Source organism: Heliangelus exortis, chromosome 15 (genome assembly GCF_036169615.1).
Source record: "Heliangelus exortis chromosome 15, bHelExo1.hap1, whole genome shotgun sequence".
NCBI classification, from domain to species: domain Eukaryota; kingdom Metazoa; phylum Chordata; class Aves; order Apodiformes; family Trochilidae; genus Heliangelus; species Heliangelus exortis.
The window spans coordinates 11,559,175-11,573,641 of record NC_092436.1 but is presented as its reverse complement, the minus strand read 5'-3'; the positions used below and the strand labels follow the sequence as shown (position 1 = coordinate 11,573,641).

The window sequence follows — 14,467 nt, the reverse complement described above, 5'->3', positions numbered from 1 at the left end:
AGGAAAGGCTTACTGGGTTGGGCTGAGTGCTCGCACTGGTATAAATATTAATCATCTTGCCTGAATCCTGGAATGCTACAGAAAAACAGTCGCCAGGCTGCTTCAGAGGAGGGCAGGGCAGAAGCAGTGCTGGGCTGAAGCTCATGAGCATGGGTTGTGCCCAGGGTGAGGCACTCAGGTACAGCTGAACCACACCTCCCCAGAGCTCCTCTTGCAGCATGGGCTGGGCAGGGATGTCAGCTCTTCTTCCAGGCTCCAGGCTGCCTGAGAGTGGAGCAAGGGGCTGGCCCTGGAATCAGTCCCACCCTCTGCACCTGGATCCTGGCAGTCCTGGAGTTAAATTTGCTGCAGGGTGGGGAAAGGTGTTCAGCAAAACTTTTGTCTCATTGACCACATGAGCACTGACTGCTCCCACACCACTGCATGGGTGGGATCAGGTCTGGGGCCAGGGTTTCACTCAGCTGCAACATCTGTACACCCTTAAAACACACATAAATGGAACCATTTTGAACCACTATGGATACTTTAAATTTTCTATATTTCAAATGGCAAATTAATCTTTATATATGTCATGTATAGATATTATTTACCATCAGCTGCCTGCTGTGCAAAGTTAGAAGCAGTGGCTTTTAGCAAACTGCTCCTTGTCTTACAAATGAGTTCACTGACAATTTTTCCTCCATTCTGTTCCTCTTTCACATCCTTTAAGGGCTGGAAGGCTGCATATGTGCCTTCTTGGGTGGAGGCTGGTGAACTTATTCTCGAAAATAGAAGCACAACACAACTTTTGAAATTACTGCCTGCTGGACAAACATAACATCAAGTAAGGGTGCAGCTTTTCCTGCTGGAGGCCTGATGGGTACCTGTAGTTTTAAAATGGAGAGACAAACAAATGAAGCTTAACAATTTTCAGCTGATTTGCTTTCCCCTCTTGTGTTTGTACTTTAATTGCATTGTGTGGAAGAGCAGATGCAGTGTCACTGGAAATTGGACGCACCATTACCAAGCTTTAGGTCATACGTACTCAGTGCTACTCCTCAGCTAAAGCAGAAACCTCTGAAATGTGTCCTCTACCATTACAGCAAGTTTTCCCCTAGGTAAAATTCAAGTTAGTTGTCTGAAACAAGTCCTTCTCCTTGTCCAAATCCTGAACTATTGCATTTAGTTTATTATTTTTAAGGGATTTTTTAATGTCCAGTCTATAGTCAACCCAGCTGCCACCAGAAAGGTGATTGGTACCCTTGTGCCAGTCTGGTTTGAGTCACACTTGTTGGGTTTACAAACTTTAATAGGAAAAACTGTGTTATGAAATATATTCTTTTAAATACAAGTACTCTAAAACCAACAAGTTCCTTGCTAATTTGTTCTGGTAGTTACTCATCCTTATTGTAACTATCATGTGCTGGGCCTTTTTCCCCACTCTGAGTTGTCTGTCCCCAGCCCCCAGCCATTGTTCCTTCTTACTCTGCCTGCCAGATAAAACCAAAAACTTTTAGTACCTGGCCTTTTTTCCCTGAACACATTTGTGTAGTAATGAAGGGGACTGTTGGTCTCCTTCAGAAGGAGAAGAGACAGGGCTGCTCTATAGCTGTCCCTACAAAGAACTTTCTCTGGGATTTCCATGTTCATGCCTCAGACAATGTTTACTGACATCAGGACTGACACTGAGATTTCTCTCCTTTCTGCTCCCTTTAGAAGGGATGACATTCTTACTTCTTCCTTGTTTATACCCTTAAAAATAAGCTTTTGGGCAACACTTGTGCACAGTTTTAGACCTCACCTCAGCCTTTTCTGGTGTGGCTGAGATACCGACTCCCCGTTCCTGAAGCTGTGGATGTGTAAATATGGCTAAATTAAACCCCACATTGTTTGGCAGGCCTGATTAGTGAGCAATACACAGTGTTCTCTGGCTTTTCCCACCATGCTGTTGCTTACTATCACTTTCAGGAGTGACTCCAGATTTGCTTCTCAGTGTCCAATAGTGTGTGGTGTGGCAGTGATGTGCACAGAATCTCACAGGAAACTTTCCTGCCTGAAAGGCAGGGGCAAACTGAGACCTTCCAGGGAGACAATTTTACTCCATCAGTAATTTTATTTTGCAAAGATAAAATTTTGCCTATATTGCAGAGGGCCATGTCAGGTGATGAGTCTTAATACTTAGACCTACTAAGCCTGGTTGAGTGACAAGGTCTATTTTTGATTGATATTAATTGAATGTTTGCCTTTGATTCTTTACTAATGGATTTCCTATCCTGTTTTCAGATTCCTATCCCTGATGTCAAATTAAGCAGCCTATATTTACCTGGGTTGTCCTCTCTGCCCTCTTGCTCACTGGCCTGTCTGTATCCAGGTTATAGATTATCCAGGTATAGATTAAAGGCAAAGTGGGTGAGCCAGGGGGCCACTTTAGGTTAAATATTTGGGCTTATTTTCAGTCCTGTGACTGTTCTGCCTGGGTGCTGGCAAGCACATCATCCCACTTGCTTTAAACAGAGAAATATCCAACACCAGTAACTCACAGTCAGCAGCAGCCCCCCACAAAGCAGTTTGGAGCACTTTTAGTGCTCCAAACTTTAGCTTTTAGTCCTAATAAATTAAAATTTCTCTTGCACCATTCTTACCTTTGTTAGTCATACCCTTTTTAAGCTTTCCTCATCAAGACTGTTTTTCCTTCCCACATACATTGCTTTTATTTATTAATTGCTGCCTTCATACTATTGTTGAACATTCTGGCCAAAAATTATTTTGTAGTTTCAAAAATATTTTGTGTTTCTTCTGTTTAGTGTCCTAGGAATTTACATTTTTCTTTCTTGCTTTTTTTTTTTCCCCTAGCAATTTTTTCTTCCACTTTCAGGTTTCTTAAAGCAGTGGCAGAAATGGAAAAAACTTTAACATTTATAAGTGGGTAGATAGCATAAACCCATGGGTAAATCCAGACTGTTGCTCAGTTACCACAACTTCCAGGAAACTGATTTTTGTCTCCAGACATTATAATATGGTTCAAAGTAACACATCCAGGATATCATATTAGAAATCCCTCTAGAAATATTTTCAAATAGCTCATCTCTTTTCTGATGGATCCATTAGTCCTGTTTCCTAAGCTTTATCATCACTGTCATTGATATGTGCTTGGTAGCCATTTTAGTCCACAGTATTTAAAATTGCTGCTGTTTCTTTCTACCCTTCCTGAACAGATAATACCCAGTAATTGCCAGCACAGTAATTTAACTCACTCCACTACATTACCATACTTTAAAGCTTACATAATTATTTTTTTTCTCAGTTGTGAAGCTGTGCAAATGTTTTTTACTGTACAGGAATATTAGGAGTAAGAATGAGGAACTAGAAACCTCTATGTGCCCTCTTAGAAGTCAGTATGAGTTATTTACAGCACCATATTTCAGATGGTATCACTTTCCTTACCTCTGTATCTCTTCCTGTTCACGTGGGATGGAAGCAGGATACCCAGGGAGCCATCTTCACCCTCCTCTCCTCTGCTGCTACTTAAGCCATCTCCACCTCCTGAGTCAAACCTGGACACAGAGAAAGTTCAGAGTGGGTGTCTGGCTTAGCACAAAACCCAAGTTACTAAAAATCCAGCAGCTGACCTTCTGCAGCAGAGCTTGCACACAGGGCTCAGCCAACTCAAGATGAACTTCCCCATGCTGAAGCTTTCCATGCCATAAACCCAAGATGAGCAGGGAAGTACCACCATTTGTTTCATTTATTCAAGGGATTGCAAAAATCACTGAAGTTTCATAAACAACTTTACAGAGTCCCTGTAATGTCCCATACTCAGTAATTCAATTTATTCTCCTTTTTGGCTGGGTATCTGTAAACCACTAGCTTGCATTTCTGCCCTTGCTGTGCCACACTTGCAGAGCTTCTGGGACAGAGGTCTCACAAAGCTCTAAGGTGTCTACAACAGTTCCTGAGAAAGCAAACACTCACTTGAAAAACCTTACTGAAAAGTCTTACCATATCCTCCACAAAGCACAAAGAGAAAAGCTCCCCAGTTCTTGTCAAACTCTTGTTTTCTTTGCCATCCCTTTGCTGCAGCAGGAGCTGGCAAGCAAACCCAAAAGAGCATTAGGACCAAGTCAGCAGTGGAACAAACCCAGGACCAGCACTTCATAAACGCAGCTCCACCAACCAAGGAATTACCACTTCAGCCCATTTGGTCTGATTTTACCCCACTTGGCATCAGCTGCCTGCCCTGAACCACCCTTATAGGGGTGCCCAGCTCTGCTGCAGGTCCTGTAAAGCACAGCACAGCTAAACCCATTGCAAATTAGGAGCAATCAGCACAGCAAACTCCATTGGTTTCCTCTAGGAAAAAGAATAAAATCCACAAGATGAACTCATCTTTCACAGCAAAGCAGTGGTACCCCAGCCCATGGGGGGCTCTACCAACCCCCTGGGAAAGGCTGCTTGGGTGGGAGCAGGTTTTTCCAGCTAATCCTGGCTTCTGTATGCCTGAGTCCCAAAGCCTGACCTTCTGAGGAGCTGTACACCTGGAGGTCCCTCAACTCCACCAAAGATTTGTGGAATCTAGCATCTCTTAGAAGAAGAAAAAAATAAAGCAGCTCTCTGTTCACATCACAAGATCTGCATCCCAAAGCACCAGCCCAGAGTGCCCATGGTCTACTCCAGGCACAGCACTGCTGATCCCTTCCTGCCCAGCTGTTAAGCAGGGACCTGAAATCTTTTTCAGTTCATTGCACTGGGTGATTTAGGATTTGATAAAGCACCAAGCTTTAAAGCTGAATCCTTCCTTCCTTGATTAGCACATTTCAGCACAAAACTTCCCTGAGATCTGCCTACCTCTGATTAGCACAGCCAGTTCTGGAGAGAAAGGAGAAGCTGCTGGTCACCAGTTGCTAGGCTTTAATTAGCTGTGTGATTCCCAAGGGATTATTGCAACAGCCAAGCTCTGTTGCCTGCTGCTGCAGCCAAGAACCAATTATATCAAAGAGCCTCCTCTTTTTTAACAGGAGGTAAAGATGTGCAGGGGCACATTTAATGGGCAGCATTAATACGTTGCTCATTCATAAGCTTCCCCCTGTTTGGAAGAATCCCACCCTTTTCTTGTTCAGCAATTCAATTTTTTTTTAAAACTGTGCAGCCTCCTGCTTGGAAGGATGTAATTGCTGGGGAGTATCTATTATCAGCAGAGGCTCTGATTCACCCATTTGTCTGCTGAGGCTCAGTAAATTGTCAGGCTCTTGGCTGCTGTGGCATTAAGCCAGAGTCATTACAGCCTGGCCTGATAAAGCAAAGTCCTTTCTATATTAAAGGTCCTAAAACAACTGAAAAATAAACAAACCACATTTCCCTGATCCTGTGTGTTCAGCAGTAATCCCCAGAGCTGGAAACCTCACCACCTGCAGCTGTGACTCCAGCCTGGAGTCCCCAGCCCTGCCCATTTCCCATCTTCTCAAGAAGACAATTTGCAAAGCTTGTTTTTCCTTAAGAGGACACAAACAGGAAGAGGTTTTCCTTTTGTTGGATGCTCTGGCCTAGCTCCCAGTGCTGCCACCTTTGTCAGGTCCCTGCAGTGACTGAGTGGGTGCTGTCTCTGGGTGCAGGTCCCCTGTGGCTGCTGACCAAGGACATGACCCTCCAGCAGCCCCAGTGGATGAGACTTGAAGTGCTCAGGCATTAGTGGTGCCATTTTATCTGGGATAAAGACATCAGTGAGATTTTTCTGTTCCAACTCTGGCACATGAACTGCAGCCCATCCCTGGTGGTACAGGAGGTGATCCTGAGCAGCATCCTCCCTGCAGACTGACAGACACCCTGATGGAGTCTCAGGAAGAGGGAGGGAAATGGTATTATCCAGTCTAGGTGGTAGCTGTTGGAACAGCTTCCTAAATGTATTCCTGGAGTGGTGGTGGTGAGTGCAAAGCAATAAAACTGCTCCCTGGGGAGGCAGGGGGGCTCTGGGCTCTGCTGGACTAATTGCATTTGAGCACAGATTCTCACAAGTGCATCTTTTTATCCCAGCAAAGACAGACAAACATTTCCTTTCATTCAGTTGGCTATGGCACTCCATCACGGGGCACTTTTCTACCTGAGGAAAGAAGAATTGCAGCATTTGGAAACTTCAGGAGAGGAGGAGCCTGGAAGCTGACAGATTTACTGCCTACAGCTACAGCCTCTGGCCTGCCCTTGAAGGTTCTCTCTGTGCCCCAATGTACTTCTGTGTCCCTGCTCCAAGCTCAGATACAGCCAAGGCCGTGATGCTTGCAGCCAGCAGCAAGTTTACTAAGCCAAGATGCAACTGATGACTTTTGATGACATTTTGCAGTATTAACGAGAAGGTGTACCAAGTACAGATACCCAAACCCCTTCTTCTCACAGCTTATTCACAATGCTGTCTTTTTTTTAAAGGCAAACAGAGCAAACTGAGTGAACTCAGGTAAGGATTATCCATAACCACCTGAACAGTATTGGTATTTTTTCAATCTTATATTTAGCATGGTTCAGTATTCATCCTTTTACACTTTGGAGCCCCCAGCCCCTTCTCTGCTGGCTCAGAGTGCTTCAGGGTTTGAATGAACCCTGCAGCAGGCACAGCCTCAAGTTTAATATTTAATGACCAAGACAACCACATTTGGAAAATCCAGTCCCTAAGCTCTTAAACACAGAGCTGTTAGCTGAAGATCTGGGTTTCAAAATTAGAACTACCCCTCCTGGGCTTTGAATTTTTACCCCAAATTCAGAATACCCCAAAAAATGCTTGCAGGGATGTTCAGCTTGCCCAGCATAGAGCCCCCATGGCTTGTGTTCCAAAGCCAGTGTGGAAGTACAAAGACCACTCGAGGGAAAGCAGGAGCCAAATGATAAAAACAGGCTACAGAATGTGAATAAAAACTGCCAGCACTGTAGGAACCAGCAAACAACGTGATCCTTTTCCTCCTGCCACCCAGCACAGCCTTTGGGAAGCAGTGCCCCCCCCCCTCACCCTCCCTGCACAGAGAGGGAGAAGGACAAATCCACCTACAGTGATTTAAGCAAGGACAAGTACAGCAAAAAAAACAAACCCAAGGAGAGTGAAAGGCAGTAGATCCCAAGGCCACATGCACATGGGTTTGTTTCTGCTGCTGCTCAGGGCCCTGCTGGTGTGTGCTGCTGGCAGGCTTTGTGCTGCCATTAGCATTTGGCAGCCTGAGCATTGCTGTGCCTTGCCCTGAGCAGAGGGATGAAATGAGCTGCTGCTCAAAATGGCTCAGGGTTCTCTGCTGCTCCTCTCCAAGGCACAACCACACCTCACACCTCAGAGAATCCTTCCAGCCTGGTGCCATTCCCAACTTCCCAGGCAGTGCAAAAGCCTGAGAAGGACCTCGCCATGCAAACCTTAGCAGCTCCTTACACTCAGCATCCTCAGAGGATCCTGTCAGCTGGGAAGATAACCACAGGGAGTTCAAAGGTAGTGCAAGAGCATCCCTTGAGTGATTCCCAAACCCAGAAAGGAGGCTTCAGGCCGGTGTCCACTTGCAGCCTCATGCTGTGCTCCTCACTACATACTCATTATTTTTAAGTTTTATGTGACATTGTCAGAATTTACTACATCATCTCTGTTACTCATCTGCCCGATTTCCTTAAGAAACCTGCAAATTGGTCTCACTGTAAAAAAAACACCTTATTTCTCTGCCCCAGTTCCTCACATTTTAGCTAATAGAAAACCTCCTGCCCCGGGAGTTGCACTGAGCAGCTGCTCCGTGCACTTTTGCCCTCATTAAGCATCACCCTTTGATGCTCCAGGGCAGCAGTAAACACTGAGCAGCACTCTGTAGGACTGACTTCATCTCTGAAGGCTGGGTTACTTTTACACTTTTGTCACCAAACTACTGGAGTGAAGATTAATCAATAGAGTAATTGCAGCAGTCTGAAATCTGTCTGGGTAAACTCTCTTCTGAGCTTCACAGTCCAAATCCAGCAGCCTCCCTCAGCCAGACATTCCCAATACAAGGTCACAAAGAGCCATTAGTGAGCAATTACATTTCAGCAGGATTTTCCCTCTCCATCACAGCCTAATGAGGAAAACCAATCCAAGGGGAGCTGCAAGGATGAATGAATAACGAGAGAAAGAAGATGGGAGTTCCTGTAATCCAGACAGAATAAGAAACAACCATGTGCATCAAAACACATATGTTGGAGCTCTGCTCCAAGCAATAGACAGATGTAGACATTTGCTCACAGTTGCAGGAGGTACCAACTGGTTTCCAAAGCAGTGTAGAGGCGCAGGGCCTACAGACAGTGTACACACACATGATCACTCCAGGAGTCAATTCAGTTTTGAGAATTGACACCAGCTCACTGCAACAAAACACAGTGATTTGCTGTGTTTTGCTGTGACTTGCTTACAAAAGCATTGGTACCTCTGTATCACCCACTGGTTCCTGGCATACTCCGTGTCATTAAAACCATTAATGCTTCCTTGAAATAAGAACTTCCTGGCAATCAAGTTTACCTGAACAACTTATTTTTTTTCTTTCACATAGGAGCTGCAATTAGGATATCCTTACTTTACAGTAATAAGACTGTAAGTGGAAAAAAAAAATATGTAAATGCTACCTTCTATTAACAGAAGACTGCAACTCTACAGATTCTGCCATCTGAAGAGATATTTGCTGATGTGGCCTCCTCTGACTGCAGTGCTGGAGGAGCCCATAGAGGAGTCAGCTGCTGCAGCACAACTTGCTCATCCTCTTACAGGGCTCCACGGCAAGATAAAGCAGCTCCCTGCAAGGCACTTCTTCCCTCAATGGAGAAATATCCCCTTACACTTACCAGCAATGCGCAGACTTGTCTGAAACTGTTAGTATTGCAAGCAAAAAAACAGCCTAAGAGAAGATGAGCAGGCAGCATGCAGGTATTCAAAGGCCCCACACTTTTTCTGTGTTCCTGTCACCAGCAAAGGGCTCATCTGCTTGTCCTGAGGGTCACAGCAGAGGTGGGGAGCCCTGAGCTCACCCCCAGCTCTCAGCTCACTCAACAGTCACCAACTACACTGGAATCACATCTGAAGGGGCAGCAACCTCTCCCCAAGACACCCCTCTCCTCCTGTAACCAGCACTTAGAGCATCTCAGCTGCTGCCACGGACCAGAGCCATCAGGGCTTCTTTGTATCTGTCTCTACAATGTGCACATAACCTTTTCTTGTTAATTACACAGGGAAAAAACACCATTTTTTGCTATTGCTTGGCAGGAGCACCCAGCTGATTGAGCATGACTCGGTATCTTTCCTCCACTGTGGTGAAAGGTAAGATTGGATAGGGACTTGTCCAGGTGATAAACTCCTATCAGTGGACCAGTAACCTCAGTTTAATCTTTTGTTTCATTCAGGAAAAAAAAGAAAAAAAAAAAAGTTAGCATAAATCAAGGGCTTTGGGGGCAAAGACTGATAAAACAAGGAAGTTATGACATCAAAACATTATTCAACATCATTTCCCTTTAAAAGAGCACTGAAAAAAATCAAGGCTTTATTTGAATAAATGTTACACAACATTCTTATCATTTACTTCTCAGCAAACTTTAAAGGGTGAATCATATTTTCCTCATTCAAGTCTACAAAATGAAAGAGGCATAGTGACCATTCAATATACAGACAAGAAGGTAGCACGGAGCAAAGCTTAAATATTAAGCAACTAAAGCAAAAAAGTGAAAAGCAATACATTACTGTAATTCTCTGTCATTAGAATATCCCTGACCATTTCATTTCAAAATGAAAATCTGGTTTCAAACAAAATGGCTGCAATACTTTCTGTGAAAACAAATGCAAATACAGTTAGCTACCTTGTCTATTTTTATGCTATTTGCTTATATACCCATATTCTCCAATGCAGAGACCTGCATCTCTCAAGTGTATTTCTTGTATTTCAGCTGCTGTGCACAAGTGCTCATGAAGGTGAGGAAATAAGAGCACTGGTTACAAGTCAGATGTCACACAGGCAGGCACTACTGGCTTCTACTTACAATATCAATCAGTTTCCAATCCAATGTGCAATAACCCTGCTATTATAGTCCTGGGCCTTTTTCCTGAGCAGAAACTGTTATAAGCCATGTTGTTTGGTGGCTTCTTTTTCTGTTTGTTTTTTGTTTTGATTTTTTTTGGTTTTTTTTTTTTGAGTGTGTGTGTGTGTGTGTGTGAGGATAAAAATGTAATTTACTAGGCCAAGACCCTCATTCATTGTCAATACAATTGGGGTTTGGTGTCTGGAGGTGAAAGGCTAGCACATACATGACATCAAATTGCTTTCCCTTGCTTCAAATCAGATGTCTTTTTTTTTTTTTTTTCTAAGTTATAATTAAATCTCAGGCCATGAATAGGATGAGACTCTTGATCCTCTCCAACTAGTCAGAAGGAAAAGCACGGTAGGAGAAACACTAACCTAAAATTAAATAAAATATTCATATTTTTAAATGAAAAATTGTACAATTTGAACCAACTGTGCAGCATTATACAGCTATATTTTAAGTAGTAAACAGTAACTATTCAATTTTTAGCTTCATTTATAAAGAATTTATCTCTGAAAAATAGAAACTGAATCAACAGGGAGCATGAACTGCCTCAGGATGTGTGTACTGCTGATATGCTTATCCTGATGGTGGGTGCCTGTCCCAGCCTCTCACTTCCCCCCTCTCCAATCATTTAACAAGTATAAACCTATTTTCAATGTCAAAGCCAAAGGATAGAGTTGTCTTAACTTCAAATTCTGTGTGATTAATTCAGGCTCCACACACAAAGGCTCTGAAGGTGCCTTTGTGCTGCTACAGATGCCTCTCAGAAAGGTGTCACTGTTTTGAAATTATCTTGCCAAAGACACTCTATTTTCTCCAATTGAATCAGGACACTAATAAGGAGGAAAAGAGTTTACTACAAGTCTTTCACTTCTATAGAAACAAGAATTTTACTTTTTGTAGACCATGTGCACGGTTTCATTTCTTCAATACAAAAATCCCCCACTAAGAGCTTTGTAAGAAATGATACTGGTGAGAAAGTGTGCACAGAATGTCAAATAATCAGTGACAAATAAATTAATATTTAATAACTCAGTATTTCAGCAGTGTGTCCAGCATTCACAACCTCCACTGAAATACGTCTTCCCAGACACTCCTGGGGGAGGGGAATAAAATGGACAAAACCCATTGGGTTTCTTTTTTTTTTGATTTACAGCTATTCAAAGAAGTCAATGCAACTCAGATCAACAACCATCAGAAACACTACTAAAACCTTTGCTCTACTAGTTACCTATCTGAAAAGTATTTATGTCAAAAGGAAAAATTAACCCATGATTTGAAATAGAAATGCCATTACATTTAATCCCTCTCCATTCATTACTCCCATCTTGTTATAGTATTATAAGCAAAATGCTGCTCTCTTCCTTGCAGCCCTTCTTACTGTTATTCCACAATCCTCAATTCCCAAAGTGTTACAATAGCATAAATAAAATGCAACCATATTCACACAGAAGGAGCTTTCCCATAATACAGAGATCCATGGAGCTTGTGGTCACTGTCCCTTCCATCACCTCTATGGGAAATACTGGTCTCATAGCAGGACTGTTCATATTTTACAATACAATTGGTTTTGGACATGCTTTTGATCACAGATCACAGCTCTGCTAACACCTGCACTAAATACTAACTAAGCCTCATAGAATGGAAAATTGCAATGCCAAAGTTAAGAATTAAAATAAAAGTTCAAAAGTTACAGTCAACTTCCCAGGCAATTGGCTCCGTCACTGGCACCTATCAAAACATAGAAACATGACTGTCACATTACAAAAAAACCCAGTTATTTGCAGTGATTCTTCATACCAATAATTCAAGTGGTTCCTCGCATGTAAGTGTCATAAAGCCTTTAAGAATTTCATGCGTCATTTATTGCAAAAAAGTTTTATAAAATATCTCCTAACATCTTTTTTAAGTTTTAAAGAAAATGTAAATTAGGTTCAGATGTCCTAACAGGGTGTGAGGGGGAGCTTTAACATCTTTGCCCCCTTTCCCCTTCAAAAAATGTTTACTACTTGGTGAAGATATCAGAGGAAAAATAGGACAATTCAGTCTCAGATTTCTTTCAGTCCTGATGAGCTGGTGCTCTTCGTGGCAGTGTAGTGAGGTTCCATAAAAACAGCAGTTGACTAGTGTCTCTGAGCTGAAAAGGGGAGAGAAAGGGAAAATGGTTAAATGTCTTGGAGTATATATTGCAAAAGTAGGTAAGCAAAATCTGAGGTGGCCAGAAAAGTTACCAGCTCACCTGCTTTGTGCATTGTGTGCAGAAGACAAAATTTTTTACATTATCACAAGACATACACAAGTGAACAAACTCCTCAGCTGCTTGGAGTTTTAGGAGAAGCTACCATACCAATCTGTGTTGTATCTCACCCCGTTTCAGCATCCAGAGAGAATTTCTATGCTTAAAGACACTTACAGACAGCTAATAAAGGAGGGAGATGAATATACAACAGCAAAGCCTGACACTGCAGTGCCATTCCTAACACTAGACCTAAGCCTGCATGGGAACACTGAGCTCTATATAAAGCTGGGAATTCTGTTTCTTTTCCACAGTCACTTATATTTTCTCATTGGCTCCCCAAAACTGGAATAAAATTGTGATAAACCAGATAGAAGCGGTCCAAGTAATAACTCCAGTGTGAGACCACCACCAGCCAGTATCCATTTAGGGTTGTCCAAAAGCAGAGCAGTTTCCACTGACCTGCCTCTTGCCTAACATGGAAAACACATTTTTCTGGAATGACCTAAGTTGGAGGAGATCTCTGGAGATCATCTGCTCCAACTCCTTGGCTCAAAAAACACATAAGAGAATACTGACAGGGTATCTACTCAGTTCCTTTTACCATTCTGTTGAGCTTTTGACTGCTAGGATTATTTGAGAGGTATGGATACATTTTCCAGTACTGACAACAGTATTGTGAATAATACAACTCAACAAACGATTCATAGCATAAGCAGGAAAATCCTGAAGTTCCTTCTAAGCCGGCAAGGAAGACAAAGGGGATAACTATGGCATTTCTTGATCGCTCTGTTGCTCACTGTGCCACCACAGAATAACATAAACCACAGAAAAATAATTCATTTTATATTCTATACAATGCAGTAGAATTAAAATAGGAATGACATTTTGGGAAAGCTGAAATAGAAGAAATGAGGACTCATAAAATCTAACAGATGCAGGCAGAGATGCACTGAGCTGCTCTATGCTGACATTAGGCAAGCAAGCTCCTCATTTAGGAATGATACTCAGAATTGATTGATATTAAATCTTTTTTAGCTATGATACACTCCAAGATGCATGAGATAAACCTGCAGAGCCCCTAAAAGAGAAGTATGCTAGACAAATTCCAGTGTATTCAGTACTTACTGCTGGTGCAGGTAACTGAACACCACAGTATTCCAGGCTGCAAAACAACCAATATGGGATATCAAAGCATATGACCAATAAGAAATCCTCAAAAATAAGATTAACATTATATTAAATCAGGACCGTGCATCCATGAAACCTTACAAAGAGAAGCTTTCATACTATGCCAGAGAACCAAACTCTACTCAGAAATACCAAAAATCCCATAAAAGGTTGGATCACAGTTCAGCCAAGATGTCCAAACACCTGCACTTAAAAATTCAAGCCTCAGTGACACTCTCACAACCCAGCAAACTTCTGGGAACTGCATAGCAATAAATGAGACAAGAATGTGGTTGTTACCTGAGGATGCACCCAACTACTACTAAGTCTGAGGAAATGGCCAATTCCCTTTGACATGAGGGCTGGGGACAGGCAGCTTTACCTTTTTACCAACTTAGTGGTTGATGGCATTGCAGTGATTTTCAGAACCCACATTTGGCATAATTTCCTCGTTACAAACTGGCACTCATGTTCCTGCCCAACTCAGTTCTTGCAGCTCTCTTGTACTCTTTGAATCTCCCTATTGAGAGGTTTCAGAACACCCTCAGTGAGCATCAGGAGCTTAACTTCTCCCCCTGATGTTCACATACCAGAAACATTACCAGTCTTACTCTCTGTTATAGCCTCTTTTCTGTTTTATCAGCAGCAAATCACAGTTTTTATACATTGAAACCAAAGCATATTAAGTATCTAGACCAAATGCAACAATATAGTAATGGATCAAACTTTTTAAAGGTAATAAAATAAGAATTAATTCTTCACTTAAATCAAGCTCCCTTTACAGCACCTGTTTGTTCTCCTCACTGACCTATTTCTTCTCCAAGTCAAAAAAAGATACAGGATACATGCATACAACCCTGATAGATGTAAGCAGGTAACATATTTGGGCTAGAATTCCCAGTAATGCTCAGTACTGGCATGTCTTCAAGCATGTGCTATAAAATTCCTTAGGGACTTAGGCATGCTCTGAAAGTTAAGCATAATCATTAAGTGGTACTTCCTAAGATCAGTGCTTTCGAAAAAAACAATAATCAA

The 14,467-nt window shown here is 42.4% G+C and overlaps 1 protein-coding gene across 5 annotated transcripts in view; it reads right to left on the bottom strand.

Annotated features, from left to right (window-relative positions):
- Positions 1 to 3,407: 3,407 nt before the first annotated feature.
- PWWP2A (PWWP domain containing 2A) overlaps positions 3,408 to 14,467 on the bottom strand; it is a 36,611-nt gene continuing 25,551 nt past the window's right edge. Inside the window, exons 3-4 of one of the 5 annotated variants that reach the window (XM_071758548.1) lie at positions 13,391 to 13,427; positions 9,472 to 12,163 (exon numbers count right to left, since the gene is read on the bottom strand). In XM_071758548.1, the coding sequence (XP_071614649.1) occupies positions 11,932 to 12,163; positions 13,391 to 13,427 (269 nt within the window). In that variant the 3' untranslated portion in view covers positions 9,472 to 11,931. Of the gene's footprint in view, positions 3,534 to 9,471; positions 12,164 to 13,390; positions 13,428 to 14,467 lie in introns of those variants that run through there. The other 4 variants (XM_071758549.1, XM_071758547.1, XM_071758551.1 and 1 more) reach the window with 4 other exon arrangements.